The 26,392-nt window shown below is 36.6% G+C and overlaps 2 protein-coding genes across 5 annotated transcripts in view; both read left to right on the top strand.

The window, feature by feature from the left end:
- Positions 1 to 830: 830 nt before the first annotated feature.
- LOC150084772 (coiled-coil domain-containing protein 167-like) overlaps positions 831 to 26,392 on the top strand; it is a 139,252-nt gene continuing 113,690 nt past the window's right edge. For 3 of the 4 annotated variants that reach the window (XM_090375530.1, XM_090375531.1, XM_090375527.1), the window contains exons 1-2: positions 831 to 876; positions 10,622 to 10,743. Coding sequence is in view for 1 of the 4 variants with exons in the window: in XM_090375529.1 (XP_090231655.1) it covers positions 10,705 to 10,743 (39 nt within the window). In the remaining 3 variants the exon portion in view is untranslated. Of the gene's footprint in view, positions 877 to 905; positions 947 to 10,621; positions 10,744 to 26,392 lie in introns of those variants that run through there. The other variant, XM_090375529.1, reaches the window with a different exon arrangement.
- On the top strand, positions 1,315 to 3,927 carry frtz (WD repeat-containing and planar cell polarity effector protein fritz). Its single transcript, XM_090375526.1, has one exon. It carries the CDS (start codon positions 1,315 to 1,317, stop codon positions 3,925 to 3,927), a length of 2,613 nt encoding a protein of 870 aa, XP_090231652.1.

The following is a 26,392-nucleotide window of genomic DNA, read 5'->3' as shown; positions in this document are numbered from 1 at the left end:
GAGGGGGCATAAATTCAAATCGAGAAAAGGCAGTTGTAGAATAGATGCGCGGAAATTTGCTTTTAGTCTGCTGATGGCTGATTGCTGGAACACATTTCCATCTGTCGTTGTGGAAGTTGACAGCTTAAAAAATTCAAGGCAGAACTTGATAAACATTTGGAGTAAATGGATGGGTGAAATGGGAGTGTTTTCTTTTGGCTGATGCTGTATAAGAATGCTTTCCCGCATCACTTGTCTGTACTCAGGCTCGTGCAAATGGAAGGTGCATTAGATGATCGGTGTCCTGCACTAGGATCGGGGGGGGGGCTACATCGAGGGAGCTATCAAAATCTCAGAATAAATAAACGAGGCCCCCTTAACTTCTTTTTTGCATCCTAACCTCCAAGTACCTTTGCACGGCCTTGCCTCTACTATTGCTAATATTAAGTCATACAGTCTATCCTAGTATTATAGATTCTAATATCTTTCCTTTTTGGAGTCGCCATGCACAGTAAAAGCTATGCAAAGTAAAATTTCCTAGCACAGTAAAAGAAGGCAAAGTTTTTTATTCACTGTTATAGGCTTGAAGCTTAAACTGTTCATTTGAAACATTTTAATTAATTTCTGATGGGTATGAGATTGGAAGAAATATACACAAATTCGTTCGGCTCTAATCTGTGTAAATAAGCAGGCTGTAATAAATGAAACTGTCGCTCAAAGCAAGCAAATTTATTACAAATTACAATCATGATTTATCGCAAGTGATAATTCAGTCTAAGTGTTTTAAACATCGTGTGTGTGCGATGAAAAGTAAATTGTTAAATATTATTTTATATGTACTTAATGTAAAGCGTGATTATCTGACTGGAGTATCAGCACAGTATTTCCCACAGAAAAGTAAGATATGTTAACTACTCTGGTATTTCCAATATGATTTGTTACTCTTGGTTTGTGCTCTAGTTGCATGGTGGGTTGATTGTTAGAAGTACTGTACTGTATTACATTATACCTATATCACTGAAAATTTTAGAAATTTATGTAATTTTGTAATGGTCTGTTTCTGAGTTCACATTAGTGGATTGTTATGTTAAAAAAAGTAAAACATTACCATCGATATTGCGATGTGCGAAGAATTCCAAGAGTTTTACGAGGCTTATTTATGTTGACATTTGAACCGTACTGAATCTCGACCGAAATATTAACATCTATCGCATTCAAAAATTTTAAGTTCAGATTAGTTACTGCTATTATTGTCATCTTCTTTTCGCATAAAGTGCCTAAATTCGTTAAACGTAAGAAATATTGTATTTAGTGGAAAATAAAGATTTTTGCACAATGGCATTTCTGCTAAGTGAACTTCATTTCTGGACAGTGAAAGATGAAATTATTGTAAAGGATACTGAAATCGGTTGTTTTCGAGTATACGAAAAAGGCGATTTGGATACCTCGTTTGAACAACTTTATATTAAAGATAAGCAGAACTACACGGAATCAAGGGGTAAGACGTGGCATCCAAGAAATAAAAGACCCGAAAAATTAAGAGAGAATTTAAGAGAATTAGAAGATTTAATGAGTTCTCATAAATGTGTGTCAATTACGTGGGACATGGACTCACCAATCCAAATGATATTTAACAATGGTGCAATTTCAAATATATATATTGAAGAAAATTGTAATATTCAAAAAATTATTTTAGATCGTTTTTTGGTAGGAAAATTGGTATCAGATCACGTGGTGGATGTAATTTCAGATAACAGTTATCTTTTGGTATCTTATGTTGAACCTAAAATGACATGTGTTTATTTAAACAAACAATCAGGGTCAGAATCTGTAATAAATCCCAAGAAAACAGAAAAGCTTGCTTCTCTTGATCCCAAAATTACTAATGTAGATTTGGTCACTTTGGGTGGACGACGAATGGAAAGAAAACTTTCACTAAATTCTACAAAAGATTACGTACTTGTTTGGTGGCATAATGCTGTTGATGAGGTTTGGCCTTGGACACCATTAAATTCAAGCCAAGACCGTACAAATGTATTAGTATATGTCTTAAGTGGTGCTAAAGTTGAATTGCTATGCTCTTCCAGGACCGATGGAGAATTAATTTGTGCAAAATTTAGTCAGCATGTCTCCAATCAGATTTTTACAGTGGAAGAAAAGATATCACGGGCAGGTGAAATAAAAATTGATATATGTGTATATGAGGTTTCACAGGCAAAGTTTTACTGTGTGTCACTTACAACAGTACCTCTTAAAGGTCATGTGGTAGCCTCTCAGTGGAGCCCAGCTGAAGACAAGCTTTTAATTTCTTGTAATGACTGTTCTTTAGTAGTATATGATTCTTACTGTAATGTAACACATGTTGCTAATGCCCAAATATTGGCTGTAGAATTAGCATGGCATTCAAATAGTGCATTGGCCCTTGTTGTTAGTGAAAAAGGTCAACTTCAGTGTTTTGATGCTGCTTTGTCCAATGTTAAACTCCAGTTATTAAATGAAAATGTTGCCCCTGCTGAAATTTTAGATATTCAGACATATTTTCGAAATCAATCCAATATTTCAAGGATTGTTTGGCAGCAGGAACAGCCTGCAGCTGTCAGAAGAAATATGTTTCCCATTGTGGCTGGCTCTGATACAGCATGTTTATATTTTGAAATGGGACCGATTGCACTACTGAAGTTTTGTTTTGGAGTTTTAACAAGAGGCTTGCTTACTCCATTAGAATTAATAAGTCAATATCTTAAATATTCTCAAACTGATGAAGCCGTTTGCCTTCAGTTAAGTTTAGATTGGAATCGACAAGGAGAGTTGTGTTTTAGGTGCTTAGAGTGTATAATAAATTATCTGTTAAGATGGCCACTTAATTGCAATAGAGAAGCTCAACTGGAAGCTGCCTTGGGTAGCTTTTATAATCCATCTTGTGCACTACCAAATTTGATTATTGAAGAATACCGTGATCAGGTGGGTCATTTAGCACGACGTTTCTTCCATCATCTTTTGAGATATCATAGATTTGAAAAAGCATTTCTGTTAGCTGTAGATCTAGGATGCCGAGATTTGTTTTTGGATTTGCATCATGTTGCACGTGACAGAAATGAAATGAGTTTAGCAAAAGTTGCCCTTCAAAAAGCTGAGCAGTTAGGTAGACATTCATCAGCAACATGTAGTGATACCACAGAATCTGCTGAATATGATGATGTGCTAACATCATCTGATGCATCATCAGATGAACAGAGTTCTACAGTAAAAACAGAGAAATCTACATATCAGACTAATAGTACACCACAATTCAAGGCAGAAATGCCACTTCAGCAATCATATATCCCACCCAATAAACAAGTTTTCATGGATAGGAGTGTGAATAATATCATAAGATGCCAGACTGCCGACAGTGGTAATAATTCATGCAGCTTGCCTTCGTACAACTGGCCTGCTTCATATAGTTTTATACATTCCTCCCCAACTACACGTTTTCCTGTTTTGAATTCTACAACAACAGGAGCATATGGTTTGCGTGGAGGTTTCTCTCATGTCAGCAGTAGTGCACTAGGAGAGAATGTGGAAGCCACTATGCCTGATAGTATATCTTATCAGGAACATATAGAAAAAATCAATTGCTCAAATTCACATTATATCACAAAAAAACAGTCCACAACACCAAACTGGATTCATTCATCTTTTACTCCGAGCCAAAATAATTCTGCTACTAAAAACAAGCCATCATCCAGCTTCCTTCTTTATAGGCATAATGATTGTGGACTACAGAAGTCAAATGAAATTGATAGGTCAACTTTTTCTGAACAAAATGAATCACTTGTTAGCAACTCTTGTGTTAATGTATCTGATAGACACAGTAAAGCTCAGAATAACCCTTCTGTTCAAGAACAAGTAAATGAAGATGACATAGAGAGTGCTGGGGTGAAGTTTGTTCATTTTGGAGTTGTCTGAAATGAATAAAAATGTATTAGAAACAAAAGATAAGTTGAGATTTATTTTATGGATATATATATTTTTAGATTTAATATGAAGGAATTTTTAATTATTATGAAAATGACCATGATGTAAGGTATAAAGGCCCTTGGTAGCAAAGTTCATTTAAAATGTATTAAATATTTAATCACACATTATTTAATGTACTATATATCTAATATGTTATAAGCATTTAATTCATTAATCAAATTGTTATAATGTTAATTACATAATTTTATTAATTAAACCTGGACGAAAATCTATTAACAAGCAGTCGATTAACATGGTCAGCAAGGTGTATTTTATTTTATCTTAGTATTTTGTTACTAATATATTTTATTACTTGATGGACTGAGCTTCAGCTTTTCCTTCTGCTTACGTATATTGTGTTCAGGGTAATATTGGAGTGCCGGGGAGTCAACTGACCCAAGCCCATATCTTGGAAACTACAAAAGAGGAATTGGAGGAGAGGAAGTTAGGGGGGGATTCAGCGAAGTTGTTTTCCCTGGAAGCTTGAGTTGGCTCTTGAAACCCCCGATTGGTTTATCAGTTAACATTAAAATAAACAAGATTAAAAAGCTTTATGTATAGGAAAAGTGTACAGACGGATTGCTCAAATGAAACAGAAATATTATATTTTGTTTTGTACTCCTGAGTATATTTAGGTTTTTAGTCATCCCAGCAGGTTGCTATTAAAAATACCCTGTTACCATAGTCTTTTCATCATTATCATTTGTGTTAAAACATCTTTTAGAGAATTTTTTGTGCATTATGGCCATAATAACCCTTGCACCAATAAATCGAACAAACAACAACAGAGCATTTTTAAAGGACTAAAAATGTGATAGTTGTACAGAAAAAGCTACAGGAGTTAAGGAGTATAAACAGAAATCTGCCCATTGCTGCCTTCATAACTGCTGCTGTGTAGAAATGAGTTCGTTGTTATATAGTAAAACAATATCAGCACATAATGTGCCTAAAGTTTCACTTTTATTGCTTGCTGTAAATGTCTTTCTGTAATGTTCAGCATTTATGATATTGCCACCTTCTGGAAATTGAGTAACAATCCTCAGCGAACAAAGAAAAATGTCAGTAAGATCTAAAAATGAAATATGACAAGACTCTTCGAAGCAGAGGAGTGCTCCGAAGTTTTTTTTGCAAGTTCATCCTTGTTTACAAGTTTGCAATGGTGGCAATGTGATTAATCTCCAGCAGCAGTCTGTTTAATAAGCTGTGCTTCGCATTGCTGTTGATTCATAAAATATTGCAGCATAAACTTATGTGGATGTTTTTTCATTCATTTGTAAGGTACATGGGGACCCACACATGCTAATTCTTGTGAGTTGTGGTATAAATATCAGCACATATTCACAGTTAAACAGAATTATACAGTGATTTACCTGCACCAGGTCATTCACCTTCATATTGCATTATTAATGCCAAAATATGCTTCTCAAGGTTATGACAAATTTCATTGTACCGATAACTGTTATTATTTGTGCATGTAAAATCCATGACTTTTTATAATTACAGGATATACATAGCCCTTTGTTGTGTTTGTATATATATATATTTATATCTCCTGTAGTGCAACTTCATATCACAAGTGTTTTGTCAATTTAGTACCAGTCTAATGTTTGCCTGCCTTCTGATGAAGATAGGAATGTCATTGAAACATTGGGTAGTTTTATCTTATTACAAATAAATGACAATGATATGTCTAGTTTGCAGTGCAGTTATTGCCAGTCATTCACCCGTTTGTTTGTGAGGGAGGGGAGTTATGTTCCTCAAAAATAAATGATTAAATAAAAATAAACTCCCATTACAGTAGTTTCTGGAGATTTAGCTAGAGTTTAACATTTTGAAATTCTCAAAATCAGGACAGTGTATTGTGATGCTATTGTTGAATGACAAACCCTTCAATCCCCCTCCCCAAACAGTTTTGCTCTATATTATAAATATTACAGTGCACACCACTTATTTTGATCATGGATAACATTATCACTTTTTTGAAATCCCGATCAGATGTGTACAAAGATATACAAAAAACAACAATTACTGAAATCAATGCTTCAGATTTTATTTCCTTTTTCGCACATTGCAGTTTATGCATATGCAGTGAGGGTGATTATGTAGAAGCCAAATTTGTTTTTGAATTTCGACACGTTGCATGTCCAGTTGTTGCTGTTGCTTAATGCAGTTTGTATGGATGCTGGTGTCATTACTTCTTGAGAGGAGGAAATACTGTGTTTGTACCAATTTCAAGTTATCAGCTTGCAAATTTTACAGTAGAGCATTATTTTTTTATATGTTTTTAATAGTTTGTATGGGTTTCCAGAAACAGTATGACAATTTCATTTTTATTGACGACTTTTTCAAAGGAATAGTGGACAGTCAAATTAAAGTATCTTATATTGTTTGATTTTAATGTTTTCTTTCTGTCCACTTAGAGATTTTTATATACATATTTCTGCTCTGCATCAATAAACAATGTGGAATAGCTGCATTCTTGTTTCATTGGCTATTGTTATCAATGTGTCCAAAGTGATTAAGCTAAGTGGGATACACTATATTTATTTTCTCAATATATTATATATAAAAAAATTAGCAAATATTCAAGCAAAAACAAAGAAAAACAAAAAATTATTAAAAAAAAAAATTCTTATAATACCTTAACACATTTTATGCCTTTTGCCTATTTAATTTTTATTGTTTATTATTATATGCATATTTGTCTTCCAGTTTGATTTTTGGAGCAACTTTTTGCCATTAGGCATGTTAATTTATTTCCTGAACTGTGTACAAGTAAGATCCAAATTGTGTTTAGTATTAATTCTGCTTCCAATATGAGTCAACCTATTTCTTTCACTTTGCCATGTGTTCTTCATCAAACTAAAGATTTGCTCATATTGAGGGTTTGGTGTCAAACAACGTTAACTACAAAATCATTTTGTAGTTAATTATCTTTAGTTAACAGGACACATAGCTCGAAGACATGATGACAGATGGACTACAAAAATAACAGAATGGTACCCAAGAGGAGCTAGAAGAAATCCTGGAAGACAAAGGCAGAGATGGATAGATGAAATTAATGAGTTTGTGGGTAGTAAATGGATGGCCAGTGCTCAAAACAGAAGGAACTGGAAAGTTGCTGGAGAGGCCTTCATCCTGCCGTGGATTTAAAATGGCTGATGATGATCTTTAGTTATATGTAGTTAATTCTCTTTTTTTACCAGAAATGTACTTGCAGCCTAAACTAACTTGTAAAGTACTAGAGGGATACAGTTCTATGACATGATATGCATTGTTATTTGTATAAAGTTATTGCAAAAAGAAAATGCAATTTTGTAGTTAACGTCGTTTGACACTAAACCCTCAATATGTGACATTAGAATGAGGAATTGATAGAATGAATTCTATTAAATTTTTATTGTTTATTATATACATATTTGTCTTCCAGTTTGATTTTTGGAGCAGCTTTTCTCCATTGGGCATGTTAAGTTATTTTCTGAACTGTGTACAGATTAAATCCAAATTGTGTTTCTCTATTAGTTCTGCTTCCAACATATTAAGAGTCAGTCTATTTTTCTCTCTCTCTCTCTCTCACTTTGCCATGTGTTCTTCATCCAACTAAAGATTTTCTCATTGACATTAGAATGAGGAATTGATAGAATGAATTCTATTAATTTAATCAGTGCTATCTCAACCAATAAAAAGTTGAAAGTGGGATTTTTGCTGTCCCACTTGACATAACGAGGGATGAAAGAGCTGTGTTTGTAAGCCGGAACTGGCCCACTCATATTGAGAGGCAGTCTACAACCCTAGAGGGATTTCCAATTTTTAAAGTTGCCAACTTTCAACTTTTTCAACATTATATACAATCTACTGTTTCCTTCATTACTGTTCGCTTTTTTTGCACGCTATTTAAAATAAAAAGATGAAATTGTTAAATTAAACTAAATGTATTTTGAATATTATAAACATGATAAATGCACTATTAACACAGTGATAATAATGCTGTCATTCATGAAATTGATTAATTTTTCTGCCATTGAAAATGACTTCCAAACATTTTTTATTGATGACATGTTGAACACAGATATAAAACAAAGACACTGATTACTGTACTAGCAAAGAAAGCATCTGGGAAAAGTTGAAATTTAAGAAAAGCTGAGGAGAGCATGCAGACATGATAAATAGCTAGACACTGAGTTGTAAAGGGTGACATTTCTACTTTCGGAGTTTCAAGTTAAATACTCTATGAATAAATGAATGTTGTCACCTGCACTATAAATGATTCCTATAAAGCAAGCAAACTGCATCAGAAATTATTCCTAGAATTTGTTCTCTTTCATCCCCTGGACTTGGTGCATCTTGGCCTTAGTTGCCCTTGCACCACAAAAACCAAAATCAAATCAAATATTTCATCCCTTTTGCAAAACTAAAATCAAGTGGAAGGAGCATCCTTCATCTTCTTGGGGTCCTTAAAAAAATTTATATAAGTTGGAAAGCATTTTAATTGTGACTGCTGTAAACATTAAAAAATGCATGGTACTTCAGAGAATTTATCATGGGGTCAGAAGAAAAGAGCATTAAAAGTGGGAAGAGCACTATAAGTGGGAGTGTTCTAATGGGAATTTACTATATATGTAATAAAGGGTTTTGGTGTAAACAATGGTAAATGATATTTTTGGTAAAACTGAGGGTATTGCATGTAATGAATACTATGTGAAAATATAATTGGATCTAATTAATAGCTGTTTGAAACTCATGTGACAATACCACTATTAAAAAAAAAAAAGGCTTGTGGGGATTTAGTGAAGTCCCCTAAACACATAAAAAAAAAAAAAAAAAACTCTGTATGCACTCTTTGCAGAGTAGCAACAGGTAGTTTATTTACAGATACTCTTCTACCCCCACAATATATATACACAGATCCACACACACTTCAATATTAATTATATCTGAGTGAACCTAGCACTGATGCTTGCAAACCAGAGTAAACGTCACTAATGAAAGGTTTTCAAATCTGTATTGTGTTAAATTGCCATATAATGGTTCATTCGCAAGAATTTTCCAACAGTGAACATGTAATACAGTAAACCCCCGCTATTCGTATCTGTATTCGCGATCGCCGATTTAATATAAAATGAAACCTAATAAAAATGTGAATTTTAAAGCGCCGTGAATATTTTCCGCCATAAAAAATATGGGCGTGGCTAAAATTATCTTTCCCTGTCAAAACAGCGTTCAGTGGGTGGGGGGAGAGGGGTGACAAAATCGCGAGCGTGGATGTTTCTCGCTAATCATTATTCAGTATATGTTATGCGTTTGTCATGGTAGGTTTCGTCGTTTGCTTTTAATTTATATGTTTATAAATTGAATAAATTTTTTTCAATCAAGAAATCGGAAGAGATCGATCAATCAAAAAATCGGAAGAAAAAATCCGCCGTAGTATCCGTGAAAACGCGCTATTTGCTTCAAAAATTTGCTCTATAACTCGTGATGTTTAATTAGAAAAAAATGGAAAAAGCTTTAAATCTGTGGATAGAAGACCGAACTCAAAATAAAATTCCGTTAAATTCACTCATCATTCGTGAAAAGGCAAAACTCCTTTTTCAACGCTTTTGCGAAACTGGTGATAGCACTGGCGGGATGTTTTTTTTTGCTAGCAAGCAAAGGCGCTGGTTTGAAAGATTTGTTTGAAATTTCTAATAAATATTACATTTAATATTAAATTGTTTCTTATTTTCATTACGATGCCATATGCTTGCATTTCACTGTGTACTGTCTATGCACATAGTCATATTATGAAGGTACATATAATACATACATAGACAAAATTTTAGACTAGTTTTTCTTATATATTTCATACTTTGGAACGGAACCCCTTTATCACTATGGGAGCCATAACTCAGTATTCGCGACATTTCTCAGGAACGTAACCCCCGCTATTCGCGGGTTTACTGTACTTATTTCAGTGATTTGGATACTGAGCCTCATGTATATATGTCCATTGTAAAAAAAAAAATTAAAACGAAATGCTTTTTCGATAAATCAGTATTAGTTCTTGAAATCAAGACCTGGTATACATATGTGACCTTTTTCATTTTTATTTCAAAATTGATGATTAAAGCATAAAACTGTTGGCAACATTTCTTAGCAGTAATAATTTGTAAACATTTATGATTGTATTATGGAAATTCATTTTATATAAAATTTTGTGCACATTTGTAAAAATATAGTGGAATAATTGTCCTTATTATGGACATGAGATGTTTATTTGTTTTTAATGTATTCAAATGAATATTTTTTACTTTTTGATTTTCATTTTTTGATTTACATACTTATTATATTTTAAATTCTTTAATTTGGAGATGTTTTCCAGTCAATTATTAATATGGCAGTTTTATTTATTCTTGATGTGTACACTTTTGCTGTATTTACAAATTAAGATTTTTATGTATGTACATCATATATTTTATAATAAAACATTTCTAAGTATGTAATGCATCTTGTATTGGTGTAGTGACATAGCATATCTTGAAACAATTATTATGAAGAAAAGAATGTTTGTTTCATGTAATAGTGACAAAAATGGTTTTAATTTCAAAATAAGATATACTTGACATTCTTAACAACTGTCTTGACATCTTGGAAATTTTCCTTTCAGGTTTAGGTTTGAAAAACTGTGCTAAAAACTGACAGACTCTTCTACACCCTTAGAAGTTCTTCAGATTTTCTTCACTGTAATCGATGCTGAGCTGCATTTCATCAACACCATCTTTGCCAACTGTAGGTTGCCCAAAATTTTATCTCCATAATCATATGCCAAACTGTTGAGAGTTTTTCACTATACAGGGTGTCTCAAAAATATTGGTACAAACGTTTAGGGGAGGTAGGTAACATCTAAAGGAATGCGAATCGCATAGGAATCCATAACCAGAAACGTCACGGGGAAGTAGTAGCAGAGGCACAAGAAGCAGAAATGACACAAGACAGTATTAGTGGCAAACATTTATTTGACATAATATTAACAATGGAGTACGAGAGGGATGCATTTCATGATGTTATAACAGATGCTTGAAGGTTCCACCATGAGACGCGATGCATGCGGGACACTGATGCAGCATGGATTGGCGAACACGGTCCAACACACCTGGAGTTTCTTTGACAGCAGCAGCAGCGCAGACGAGTCTCGCCACGAGTGTTTCCGTCTCCGCAGGCGATTCATACATGATAGATTGGAGGGCCCCCCACAGAAAGAAATCAAGGCAATAAATCAGGTGAGTGTGGGGGCCAGGCAATGGGTCCACCACGGCCAATTCATCGACGCCCAAAACGCCTGTTGAAATGGTCACGAACACACCTTCCATAATGGGCAGGCGCCCCGTCATGTTGAAACCAAATGTTGCATCTCATATTTGCTGGAATATCATCAAGTAACCCTGGTAGAACTTGTTCAAGAAAGGTCCGATATTTAGCGGAGTTCATGCGGGATGGTAACAGGTATGGGCCGACTAAACAGTCACCGACCATACCTGCCCACACATTTATTGCAAAGCGATGTTGTGCCGCATGGGGGCGCACACTGTGTGGTTTGTCGTGAGCCCACACATGAACATTGTGCTGATTGAATAAGCCTCATCCGTGACCAAAACATAGGCTTGAAAATTCAAGTCTTGAACACTTTCTTGGAGAAACCACTGCACAAAAGCCACACATTCAGGATGATCTTGAGGGAGCAGTAACTGAACCCTTTGGAGATGAAAGGGGTGTAAGGAATCGTCTTGCCAGACACGCTGTACACAAAGAGACACTCCTAAGGCAGAGGCAACGGCATGTGTGCTGGTAGTAGAATTATTCTGGACGGCATTCAATACACTTTCTTCCATAGCGGGAGTTCGCATCGAATGTGGTCTGCCCGCACTACTCCTGTTACCTCTAAATGACCCATAACCGCACAAATTTTGATGCACACGTGCAAACAAACGGTGGTCTGGTACATGTCTGTCTGGGAAGTGTTGTCCATAAATTCGTTGAGCGGCTTGTCCATTGCCCTCTTCTAATCCATACACTAGGTGCATGTCTGCCGGCTCACAGTTCGTTTATTGATACATGCTCTTTGTGCGGTGACTACTGCTTGAATGAGTAAACCAGAAATTTTCCCTCTCGCAAACTGATGAACAGCGCCGTCTACTGACTTACGGTGATGTTTCCGGTTATGGGTTCCTATGCGATTCACATTCCTTTAGATGTTACCTACCTCCCCTAAACGTTTGTACCAATATTTTTGAGACACCCTGTATAGTCTCACCATACAGTTCCATTTTGCATATTTCTACAAAGCATCAGCCACACAAATTGTTTGAGCTGTCAAAAGAAGTATAACATTTGGTCTTTTTCACCAGTTTCCTAAACTTCTAGAGAGCTCCCTTTAGTAATAACTGTCCTTATGACTGGTATTGCTGTACTCTTGCACTCTGTTTAAATGGTCAAAGTTCAATTTTGTTCCCATAGCTATGTTGAAAAAGAAACTGTGTAATTTAGAGATAGTAATAGTATTTGTAAAGTGACCAGATCCTTAGCATTCCAATGTGGGACATCTGGGGGGGAGATGATTTTTTACACCCCCCAAAACATATTTAAAAAAAAAATTTTATATATAAAAATATTTACATACAAAATACAAATTAAATACATTGACTTCTTTGAACTAAACTTATAAAATAAAATATCAAACTTCTTAAAAAAAAAAAAAATATATATATATATATATATATTTTTTTTTTTTTAAGAAGTTTGATATTTTATTTTATTGTGATTTTAATTTTATATTAAATTTCATACGTAATTTTGGTAATATTTATATATATATATATATATTTTTTTTTTTTTTTTCAAAGAAAGGCTGAAATTCATTATACGGTACCCCTCGTGTTACGCTATGTAAAGGCCTCCGTGGGCAGGAACAGCAGTGCGTAGCACACGCTTCTTGATTAGCCTGGGGTTCGAGCCCATGACCACCAAATAAGGAGGATGCAGAAAGGTCAGGGAATGATCACTGCATATCCCCGGAGCAATATGGCCTTAGTTGCTAATGCTCCTAAAAACCAAATAACAAACAAAACAATGCTACGTAATGAACAGAAGGTTGCGTGAAGGATGTGAACTGAGAACAATAATTGTAATTAGAAGGGAAAAAAAAAACCACTTATTAGAGGGGTTATGTTTTTAATCGATTTTCATTTTTGTTTAGTGAAAAAAGGTTAGGTTTTTTCTGTGAAATAATAATAATAATACATACTTCTTTTAACAATAAAAACAAGATAAATTAAATAATATAATTAAATAAATTTTTCCACTGAGTGAATTTTTCTTAATAATTCTTCATTATACAGTACTGCCATAAATACTGTCACAAAAGTAAGACTCCCGTAAAAATAGAAAATCATATCACAGAGCTGTGGAATTTGCATCATGTGTAGTATTAATGTGTGGTTTTCTTTAACAGGTATCATCAACTAGTAAAGGAAGCCAGTGAAAATGGAATGAGGAGATAAAGAAAACAGGACTATTGTCATAGGTCTTCATAAAGCAGGACATGATGCACCTAAAATTTTTAAACTTCTGAAACCACTTAGAATAAGCCAACGATTTCTCTACAGGGCAATTGATAGATACAATGAACAATTGAAAATTGATGACAGGCCTCGGTCCTGCCGTACAAAAACTGTTCGGAACCCTGCAGCTATCAAGGCGGTGGAGAACAGAATTCAATGGAATCCCCTACGAAAACAGAAAATCATGTCTAGAGAAATGGGAATTTCGCCAAGATTGATGTCACGCATAGTCAAAAGTGATCTAGGGATGAGTGCCTACCATAGGAAAACAGGACAGTTCCTAACTCCAGCTCTGATGGAATGGAGGCAAAAAAGTTCAGAGGCACTGCAGTGTCAGTACATGAACAGTAAGCATCTACAGATACTCTTTACAGATGAAAAGATAAATCTTTTCATCTGTAAAGTATAGTTACAACCATCAAAATGACAAGGTGTATGCCCATAGCTCTGCAGAGGCATTTCAGACCATTAAAAGGAGTCATCATTCAGCATCAGTAATGGTTTAGTGGGGAGTCTCCTATGAAGGTGTAACAAAGATGCATTTTTGTGTTCAGGGGGTAAAAACTAGTGCAAGGGTGTACCTGAATGATATTGTGGAGCCACATATGAGACCCCTCAACCAGACTCTCTTCAATGATCAGCACTGGATCTTCCAACAGGACTCAGTGCCTGCCCACAAGGCAAAGATCACCCAAACATGGCTGACTGAGAATGTGCCTGAGTTCAAGCATGACGAATAGCCTCCTGCCAGCCCAGATCTTAATCCACTTGATTGCCATTTGTGGTCTATTTTGGAAGGGATGGTTTGTGGTAAAAGGTATGCCACATTGGAGAGCCTGAAGAGATCACTGGAGCATGCTGTGGTGGCCAATTGGAGAGCCTGAAGAGATCACTGGAGCATGCTGTGATGGCCAATTGGAGAGCCTGAAGAGAACACTGGAGCATGCTGTGGTGGTCAATTTCCCGCTGGATGTTGTGTGTCCTATTGATGAATGGCTGGAACGTTTGAGGTCTTGTGTAAAAAACAAGGGGGGGGTGCATTTTGAATGAGTGTTGTTGCTTCATTTGTTGGGTGTTGAAGAATAAACCCACAGAGATTTGAGTTCCTGTCTTTTTATTTTGTGGCTGCATGCAGTAACACATCACAGTATTTATGGCAGTACTGTGTATTTGCTATTTCTTTGTAAAATTGTTCACAAGAATTAGTAAAATTGCACTTAACTTGTATTGCTTTCGGCATTTCTACGGTCAGCTGTATTTTTTTTTTGACATCCGCAGCTTATTTACTATTGAAGAAACCCTTTCTGTTGTATCATTGGTTCCCAGCAAACATAATGCAAATCATTTGCATTATGTTTTCCCTTAAGAACGGAGGCTACATATCCAGTCTGGGACAGTTTGCAATGTGGGGCTAATGACTGAAATCCAGGACTGTCCTGCATACTCCGGGATGTTTGGTCACTTTAAGTATTTGCCATATTGTGCAAGGACACCACAGGCTTTTGTTGCACTGGCCAAAAAAAAAACCAACCAAGTAGATAAGAAAACACAAATTATGTGCTTCCCACCTCACACAGTTACAGGTAACTATCCAGTAGACCCTCGAACTTATTCAAACTGTCACCCTCAACTAAAAAAAAAAAAAAAAAATTTTCTGTTTATACTCCGGGACGATCAAACGGTCGAGGAGTTCGCATGATAGATTGAATATAAGAAACAGCACCGTATTCAGTAGTCACGGGCTTGAACCCTTGCAAGGGGGAACTTGTTCCAGTTATCAGTGACTCACTGGCTAAAAGAAAACTTCCTACAATCTAATCTAAACCTCAACACCTGTAATTTGAATTTATGACCTCCAGTTCTGGAATTGTTTAGAATAGTATAGTTCAGGGGTTCCCAATCGGTGGTTCGTGAAACCCTGGGGATTTGCAAAAGTTTTCCAGGGGGTTCGCACTGAAAATTCTGTAATGGCATCTGTTATTGTAAACTACAAAATATAACTAATAATAAACAAAGTAAATAAACAAATTAAATAAAAAGTAAATAATAGCCAAAGAAATAAACCACATCTCCCACAATTCCTTATAATTACTTTACTATCTTACAGTATATCATGTTAAATAAATATCTAAAATTATTTCTTGACTAAATATCTAAGAGTATGAAAAAGGTTGTTTATGCATGGGTAATGCGAGATATAATCAGATTCATGCCTACTACTTGGTTAGTAGAAATGATGGAAGTGTATTACCCATGCATAAACAACCTTTTTCATACCCTTGGACATTTAGTCAAGAAATAGTTTAAGATTAAACCAAGCACACCATCAAGCATCTCTCATATTGTGGAGTTATACTTCATAACCTGGGTGGACAAGCACCACCCACCCAGGTTATGAAGTATAACCTGGAGTAAGCATGTTGGCTTACTCGTCGGTGGGTGGTGGACAAGCACCATCTACCCAGGTTATTGTCCACCCACCAACGAGTAAGCCAACATGCTTCAAAACGGTGCCATCTAGGTGGTGGTATCCGTCGAGAATAAGTAACATTAGGCTGGTGAAGTTACTTATTCAAAGCAGTGCAATCTCTCAGCCACTCGTTCATTCACGATATGAATAAACGATGCAACTACATGCGTAGTAGAAATGACGGAAGTGCATTACCCATGCTTAAACAACTTTTTTTAAATAAATGTTTTCCATGCTATTTTTTTTTTTTTTTTTCATTCTCAAGAATCATTGTTATGTATAGGTACTTTTTTTTTTTTTTTTTTTTTTTTCAGAACTCATAGTACTTAGTACCGTTGCATGGGTTGTGAAGGTTGAAAAGATGAAAGAAGATATTTGTTGACATTAGACTTGAACTTATGTAGATTATAATTTTCAGGAAATACGTATGAAGGAAGGTTGTTCCAGAAAACAGAAGTTGAATGAATACATGAGGAAGAAGAAACGTTGGCTCTGTGAGTTTGAAATTGGACAGTAAAAGTATGTTGGCTGGTTGCATTAAGTGTTCGGACTGCTTTAAAAGAGAGAGTGGGAATTATAGAAGCCAATTCAGAAGAACAGTGCCCATGAAAGTAGCCATCGATAGAAACAACATGCAGCAGAAACAGAACATGTATGAGACAGAGTGGACGGACAGACTCTGTTAGAAATGAGTCGTTAATTAACCTAATTGCCCTCTTCTGAATGTAATCTAAAAGCCTGAGAGAGAGATTATGGGAGCGTCACCCCAGATGTGGGAACAATATTCCACCGTAGGCCGGATTTGTGATTTGTACAGAGTGAACAGCTGTTTGAAAGAAAAGTAATGGCGAAAGAGAAAACCAACTTTTTTAGATGCAGAGCAAGAAATATTTGTAATGTGCTTGTGCCAAGAGAGATTAGAAGTCAGGGTAATCCCCAAGATCTTGCCTAGAAATCGGAGTGTCATCGATGATAAGCATAGGGGCAGAAGAATCCGTTTTGCGAGATATAAGACAAGACTGAGCTTTAGAAGGATTTAAATTAAGTTTTCTTTGCCCCACTAGAGATCAGCATTTAAGAATTTGGCAGTGGATACTCGAGAAGTTGAAGCTGTTTTTGCAGGGCAGGGTTTCTCAAACTGGATGATGGAAAGTAATGTGCTATCACCAGCAAAACTATGGATAGGATTTCCGGTCAATGGAAAAAGGCCATTAATATACAAGAGGAAAAGAGTGAGAGAAAGAAAGAATTGAACCTTGTGGAACATCAGCATTAGTGGAGAAGTTAGAAGACAGAAAGCTGTCTACCATCACTCGCAGTGAGTGGTCAGAGAGAAAACTGGATACCCAATCACAAAGAACAGCCGGCAAACCATAGGATGGAAGCTTACTTAGAAGACCTTTATGCCAAACACGATCAAAATCCTTTGAAATATCAACAGCAATGGCTTAAGTTTTACCAAAAACTTTTCCATTGAATTTGTCCATAGATGCACATCTTCAAGAGGAGTATTTCCATTTACAATGGGTTTCCTCAGCCTACAAATTATTTTTTGGTAGGAATTTTTTCCCGCCATGAAGTGATTTTGTTGTTGTTATTTGGTTTTTAGGAGCATTAGCAACTAAGGCCATATTGCTCCGGGGGATATGCGGTGGTCATTCCCTGACCTTTCCGCATCCTCCATATTTGGTGGCTCACGGGCTCGAACCCTGGTCTAGTCAAGAAGCGTGTGCAACGCACTGCTGCTGCTCCTGGCTACGGAAGCGCCTCCATGAAGTGAGGTTCAAGGTGTGTTGGTCAGTTAAACCTCGGGTTGTCATGCATTCCCGTACTCCATCCATCCATGCCTCCTAGGTCTTACCTTCTCCTTCTTCCAGGAGGTATCCATTCCAAGACATTCATTGAATATCTGGTTTTTTGTATCCGTTTTACCTGTCCGTACCACGTTAAATGACTTTCTTTGATAGTGTCAATAATATTCTTTTTCACTTCCATTTTCTCTCTTATGTCTTCATTCCATTTTCTGTCTCTTCTAGAAGTTCCTGCTGAAGTTCTTGCCTAGATGTACATGCCAGAATATCACCAGTAGAATGACACTGACGGAATCCATACTGGCGATCGTTGACCAGATGAAAGATTTCCAAATAGTTTGAGTTGGCAGTTAATTGATTTCTCCATTACTTTAGAAAGAATAGAAGTAATTGCAATGGGATGATAATTGGATGGAAGGAATTTGTCACCCTTTTTAGGAACTGCCTAGATATGAGCAATTTCCAAGCAGAAGGAAAAATATCTTTGGAATAAGAAAGTGAAACTAGACGACACAAAACAGGAATAAGTTCATGGGCATAGGTTTTGAGAACAAGTGGAGAAATAACATCAGGACCTTGAGCTTTCGTAGCATCAGATTCATCAAAATCCTTTTGACATTAATTTGACGGAAAACCACAGGATTCATTGAATGGAGTGTACTGGGAACAGTTTGAGGTGATTTACCAAGATCATCAATACATTAGTGGAAAAAAAAAATAGGTTGCTAACAGATCAGCTTTATCTTTGGCCGATATGGCAACAGAACCATCTGGTTTTGACAGAGGCGGGAACAGAGATGGGCAAAACTGTGACCAAACTTTGGAAAGACCAGAATGCTCGGCTACCATTAGGGCAAGAAGCTAGTTTTCTACTCTTAGCCTGTTCAAAATCTAGTTTGCACTGATTAATAACTGCTTTACAAAGTATAAATAATACTTAATAACAATTTTTATTACGCATGTTGCTTATAGAAACGTAGTACTCAAAATATTTAATAATGAAAATTCAGTACTGTTATACAATTTCAGAGAATATAGGCTTAGGGGTTCATGATAAAAATATTACGTTGAAAGGGATTTGCGAGTCAAAAAAAGTTGGGAACCACTGGTATAGTGTATAGTGTTAATTGTAAAGCGGCTCTGGGGTTTCCCCCCAACTCTGCGTCAGGCAATGTGATGAATACAAAACTCTGTAAAGGCCAGATCTGTGTAGGTTAGTGAGTGTTCATGTAGTATTAGTGTGGAGTTATGTTGGTTGTGTTGTTCATCTGGTCTTTTAGCCTGTGTTTTCACACAGAAACCTCTAGTTTACTGCCCAGCCCACGTTCTTGTGGTGCTGTGCCCGCCTAGTTGAAAGGGGGGGACAGAAGAGGGTCCCCAGGGTAGAATTCCCATCCTGCACTGGGGATGGGAATTGAAAGGGGGAAGTGGGGTTACCCACCAGGAAAAGGGGACCACTCAGGTTGGGAGGGAGTGCAAGGACAACCAACCTAGGTGGTAGGAATGAAGGATCATAGGGAAAGAGTTCCTATGTTAGAGTGCCTTTGTTGGTACTCGATCCCATACTGGCCAAGAGGCAAGCCCTGCTGGCCAGTGTCAGTGTCCCATGCCATGCTGGCTAAGTAGCAATGGCATGGTGTCTGCTTGGATAGGTGGGGGGGGCCCCACTAAGCCATCTGGGGTGGAAGGCAGGCAATTTTGATCACCCACAATCCTCATTCACTCTGCTCTCATTCTGGTTTTATAATTTTTTCTTACATTTTATACTGCTGTTGTGCTTTTTTTTTACATTTTCTGTTTGGTTATAAAATTTTTTTTCTTCCACACATCCATCTTCTTTCTCACACCAGGGGGGGGTATGCAGTGGTGTGTAGTGTACTTCCTGTACTAAATATCCAATAATGAAAATTAAGTGGCTAAAGACTAAGGGTTAGTAAATATGAGGATAATTCAAAAAATAAGTTACACTTGACCATTGTAGCTCAAGAGACATTTATTGAGGTATGTAACATTATGCAATAGAAAGCACATACCTTGCACTACTTTTCCACATAGTCACTGAGTGGTGTAAACACTTCTCATAACGTGTGACTAAACGTTTGATTCCCTGATGGTAGAAATCCACTCCTTGGTCATTCAGCCACCGTTGAACTGCTGTTTGCACCAGCCCATTGTTTCCAAATCGTTGTTCCCCTAGATTTTCAGCTTGCTGAAGATGTGATAGTCAGAAGGCGAAAGATTGGGACTGTATGGCGGATGTTGCCATACCTCCCATCCAAAACTTTGGAGCAAGTGTCGTATTGTGCGTGCATTGTGTGGCGTGGTGTTATCCTCAATGAGAACAACACCTTTGCTTAACTTTCCAGGCCTATTGTTTTTCACGGCTGTTTGCAAGGAACGCGACATTGCATTTTCCTCATACACCACCGTTATTTTATGATGAATCTTAGAACAATTCAGACGTTTCGCCCACAAAAATCCTACTGTTCCGTGTACCTCGAACTTGGAGTAACATTCTAGCTGATGTGCCATTGCGAACACTTGCTCCTATACAACTGTTACCGTTACGTCAAAACGAAACTTACCTACCAGGGGGCGCACGATATGAACTCCATTCCGTGCAGGTGCCAAATTTGTTGCGCGATTATACCAAGAGATGGCGGCAGGTGTAACTTATTTTTTTTAATACCCCTCGTATTTATATTAATCAATATGTGGTTTGCACCCTTTCACACTCACAGGCATTCTCTCATTTATTCTGCTGGCATTTGTCTCATTTAATCAGTTCTTTCTTACTGCACTGCTTGCCCCAGGCACTTCAACTTACTAATACTTTTCAGTTAAAGTGCAGATCTTGCAAGCCAGGGGGTGCAGTGTGTGTGTGTGTGTTGTTGTTAGTACAGTAAGTGACGGTTATAGTGATCACTTTTGCAAATTGAATTTTGATTTTCTAATAAGCGAAAATCAAACAAATATTATCCATAGGCTATAAAAATATAGATATAAAGCACAAATTTGCACTTTATTACCAATTAAATGGTAAGTGAAAATTGGAAGAATATTATCCACAGGTTGGCAAAATAAAAATAAATTTATACTTACGTACATAGCTTAATTAATATACATATTAATTAAACATAACACTTTGTAATATGATTATAATTTAGAATAGTCACTTATTTTAGATTGCTTTAAGTCATCACTACAAAGTCTATTTACAGATTTTTTAATATTGTATAATAGCCTATATTCATGATCACTTACACCAGTTTCTTCCAGTGCTCTCCTCAGAATGGCTATAGTGTCACGAGTTTGCCGTTTTGTAACTGGAATTTGTTCGGGTTCATTTTCCTCCTCCTCCTTGACGAAATTATCAGTAACAGACTGAGCAATTTCTTCATCTGTTAAAGCTGTAGTAACTTGTAGATCACCATCTTATGTCCACCCAATCATTAAACTCTTGTTCACCCATGTCTTCAGGCCTTTCAACGTGATCAGCATCGTGCCTTAGTTGACCATCATAAATAATTAATTCACATTTTTTGAAACAGTTGCTAATGCAGGTTTTAGAAACTTCATTCCAGGCACTCATTGTTATATGTAGTGCATCTAGAACAGTTATCTGCTTTGCGATATCGGATGATGTTCCCAAACTTTCATCTATAGATTCGTCTCCTCATATCCGATCTATAAAAGGTCTTAAAGGTTTTTATTATTCCCTGGTTGACAGGTTGAATCAGTGATGTGGTATTTGAAGGTAGAAAAACTAATTCAATGTTTTTGAAAGTCAACTTTGGATGAGCTGGACAGTGTCTAAAATCAATGCAATTTTTTTGTTTTTCTTATCCAATTTAAAATCCCATTTACAAAGATAATCTTCAAATAAAGAAGCTGTCATCCAAGTGTTGGTATCATTGGCATATTCAACAGGCAGCTGTTTTACTCCTTTAAAACATCTAGTCGATTTACTCTTGCCTAACTAATGGCTTCACCTTGATTGTTCCTCATGTTGCATTAAAAGAGCTGTGATCCTGTCCTTGATCTTCATTCCTGCAGATGCAGAGGCACTTTTAAAAATCATGCAGTGGTCAGGAGTAGCCCTGTAGTACAATCCTGTTTCATCTGCATTAAAAATGTCTTCAGGATTATAAGTGCTTAATACAGTTTACCAAGAGGTTTTCAACCAGGTGTCAGCTGCAGAACCATCGGAATCCCGTTTTTCTCTGTGAAGTTTTTTGTAAACAATATTAACAGAGCTTCAGCTACTGTTTGGCATTTCCCTTCACGCTTCCTTTTTCTGGTTTCACTAATCACATTAGTGTTTATTGTGTGATGTTGATTTTAACAATTTTGATAAAGATGACTGAGGCATTCTTAATTTTACTGTCACTTCTGTTTGAGACATATTGCCTAAGTTTAATTTATTGTACATTTCTATAATTCGTAACTTATCTTTTATGCTCAAATTCACCCTCTTTCTGTTCACTGACTTTTTTTTTTTTTTGGGAAGTAAAATTTAAAACACAGTAAAAAAGATGTGTCAATCAATAACAAAGCACATGGTGCACACAAATTGGAATTAACACGACATGCGCTAGTGAGACGAAGTTTAGATATAGAAATGAAGAGAAGTTTCAGTGAAGAGGAAAACACATTTCACCATAATAATGTGAAATCATAGAATTCTAGCTATCAGTATTATCGCAAATGCAATAAGATTGAGTTTACTACCTATTTATCACACTAACAGAATTGTATTAACAAAAAAGCCCAATGAACTGGAAACTGCAAATTGTTTTTATTGTTTTATGGTTGTGACCTCCAAAAATGTGCTTTAGAAAAATATCACAGAGGCATTCAAAATTTATTCTTATAACCGAAAATGGGATTCTAATAAATGATGAAAGTGTAGTGCATTTTATTGATTTGAATCGGTTCTTTGAAATTTGATTCTATTAAGTGGCTGATTATAATAAGCAGTTAGCTGGTGCTTACTATATATAGTTGAGATTGTGTTAGTATTTCTAATAAATATATTGGTAACTGTGTATTCTTGCAGCCAAATTCATTCATTAATCTAACATACAATCCCTTTTACCGCAATTGCTATTTCACTCTTATCATTCAGTGCGAAGCTCATTCACTCAGTTTTTTACTCTCTAAGCATTAGTTGAGGCATACAATGCAAGAAAGCAAGTTTATGTAGCAATAGCCAAAAAAAAAATAAACCTCCCATTTCACCCATCCATTCACTCCAAATTGCCAGTCTAGTTCAGCCTTAAATTTATTCAAGCTATCAACTTCCACAACAAGAGATGGAAGTCTGTTCCATCAATCAACTATCCGCTAGCTAAAGGCAAATTTCCGCACATCTATTCTACAACTGTCTTTCCTTAGTTGGAATCTATGCCCATTCAGGTTTGTAATCTGAGCAAGAGGAAGAATCCCATCAGTAGTGAGCTTGCTCAACCCATTCAAAGCCTTATACACCCCAATTAGATCACCTCACAGTTGCCTAGACTCCAGGGGCTGCAATTTGTAGAACTTAAGCTTTTCTTGGTTGATGAATACACAAAACTACAACAGGCCCAACGCCGAACTCTGGGGAACTCCACTGATAACATTAGTCCACGAAGAGCAGTGTCCATTTATTACCACTCTTTGCCGTCTCCCACTCGACCATCCCTTTATCCATTGTAGTAACTTGCCCTTAATGCCATACGCTTCAATTTGAACAGCAATCTTCCATGTGCAACAGTATTAAAAGCTTTTCTGAAATCCAAGTATATGATATCAATATAATTTTTTGCATCCAGTTCCTTTGTGACAACATCATAATATCCAATCAAATTAATCAGACAAGACTTCCCTTTAACAAACCCATGCTGTGTCTTAACAATTACTGCTGTCTTGTCTAGAGGATTCTGCAATGCTTCTTTAAGCAATGACTCCATTATTTTCCCCGGAACACAAGTTAAACTAACAGGTCTGTAGTTGCTTGGGTTACCTTTTGAACCTCGTTTGTGAATTGGGGATACATTTGCATACCTCCAGTCCATGGTACACCCCCCCCCCCCTTGAGTCCAAGGAAGCTCTCATAATTATGGCTAAGGGTAAAGGTTTGCTTACTTCCTTTGCCTGCCTCCTTTAATATAACTGAATAGATCCCATCCACCCCAGGTGCTTTCTTTATGTTTAATTCAACAATTTCTCTTCCACTTTGTTTTCAGTTATTACAATATCACTTAGCTCCCTGTTAGAGTTTGATAAACTTCTGGCATTCCTCTTCTTGAACCAAATACAGAGGATGCGGAAAGGTCAGGGAATGACCACCGCATATCCCCCGAGCAATATAGCCTTAGTAGCTAATGCTCCTAAAAACCAAATAACAAAGAACAATCCTCTCCTTGAATAATTCCTCATGTATGAATGTAGATGCAAAATACTCATTCAGTTTATCAGCTATCTGAGTACGATCATCAATAGTCAAACCATTTGTTAAGTGGACCAATCTGATCATTCCCTTTCCTTCTAGTTAAAGAACTCTTTGCTGTTTTTCTTTTCATTCTTTGCCAAAGATTTCTCGTAATCTGCATTTGCCCACCTAACCTCCTTTGTGACTTGATTACAGACTAGCTTATATCTGCCGTAGGCTTCTGTGTTGCCGGATAATTTATATGCATCCCATGCATTTTTCTTCTCTGTCACGAGCCTCATTAATTCACCTGACATCCATTTAGGCCTAAACCTTGAACAGTATGTCTTAGTTGGTGTGAAAAGTCTTGTAGCCTCCAAGATTAAGTCCCTGAAGGCTTCCTGTTTAGAATTCACAATTGGTAAAATCATCAGTGATCCCACTGTATAGAATTTAAAAACCGTCTGAGACCACTGTAGTCACTTTTGCGAAAGCAAAAACCCTTCCCTTTACTCTTGATGGTAGTTACTTCTTTAAGTAAATCCCACATCAGTACACTAGGATCACTGCCACCCAGTGGTTTATTTATCTGCAAATTCTTAATGCATGAAGAATCACTGTTAATAATCAGATCAAGAGTATTACTCCCCCTGGTTGCCTCTCGAACACGTTGCTGTAGAAAACAGTCATCCAATATTATTATTATTTTTTTTATTATTATTATTAGCTATATGGTGCAAGGAAGCCTGAGGCTTATGCTGTGCCAGCCAAAAAAAAAAAAAAAAAAAAATTCTCTCTCACTCTGAGAGAGAGAGAGAGTGGGGGGGGGGAGAAAAAGTAGAAGGGAATCACCAAGAAAGAGAAGAATGATGATATCCAGCTCAGGACCCTGGGTTTGCCAAGCCCATACTCACCAGAAATCCAAAAGTCTTGCTAGTGTGTTAGTGACCAAACCACAAGTTCCAGTCAACATCTGGAAAGTTAAAATCTGTCATTATAAGACATTCTGATTTACTGACCCAATCTGTTTCTCTGCACAATTGTTCATTATACACATCAGAGTCATTAGGCCTATAACACACACCTACTCTCATTTTTCCTTTTCCAGTGCTTATGTCACACCACACTGACTCAATGTTGCATTGTCCAACAATGTCAATTGGATGCACTTCCTTAGATTTTATGTTTCTTAACTAACAGCATAACCTCTCCTCCCTTCCTGTCCTGTCTATCCTTTCTGTACACATTGTATTCCCCAAATTCTAATTCTGCACTGCTTGTGGGTGACACCACGTCACTGAAATCCCAACAATATTTGCCTTTGATGTCTTTTCCAGCACTTCAAATTCATCAACTTTATTAACTATACATCTAGCATTGGTGTACATGCAAGTATACATGTTCCTGTTCTTAGTTACCCTAAGACAGCCCATGTATGTACTTGTTCCTCTTTCATTCTTTCCTTTCATTCATTCTTCTTTCATTCTACATTGCATCCTCTTGCAGCTAGCTTACTAATATTTTTCATCTAAGCTGCTTCCATGGCTGCCTATACATCTCTCTCCCCTACATGTTTATTTGTTTGTTGTGGGGCCCCTCGGGTCCCCCACTAGGGGCAGGATAAACATTGGGGGAGCCTAGTCAGTTCAGTTTAGTCAAATTTGGGTATCTGCTAGGGAACTGATACAGCTACCGTGTAAGTTTAAAATGTTATCATCTGGGCGTGGTGAGAGAAATGGGCACTTTGGCTATAGATTGTTGTTTTGCTGTGGGGGGGGGGGGGCTGTAAGGCCTGTCTCTGGATGTTTCTATGCATTGTTTAGAACAGTAAGAATTCAACTTTCATTCATTTTACTAATTCCTCTCAGAGGTATTAAATCTTTTAAACCTCAATCAGGTCACCTCTGAGACCTGGTTGCCAAGCTCTATAGTCCACATAATTGGAGTCTTTCCTCGTGTGGTCATCCTTCTGTCAATCTCACCATTCGAGTTGCCCGTCTATGAACACTTTCCAGAAGCTCATGTCTTTGTTTTTTTCAGATGAGGTCTCTGTACTTGAACACAGTATTCCAAATGTAGTCTTACAATTGCGTTGGTATAGTATAGTATAGTATATAATATAATA

This window comes from Mastigoproctus giganteus, chromosome 6 (genome assembly GCF_048544385.1).
Source record: "Mastigoproctus giganteus isolate SK-2022 chromosome 6, ASM4854438v1, whole genome shotgun sequence".
NCBI classification, from domain to species: domain Eukaryota; kingdom Metazoa; phylum Arthropoda; class Arachnida; order Uropygi; family Thelyphonidae; genus Mastigoproctus; species Mastigoproctus giganteus.
This window is presented reverse-complemented; position numbering and strand designations above follow the sequence as displayed.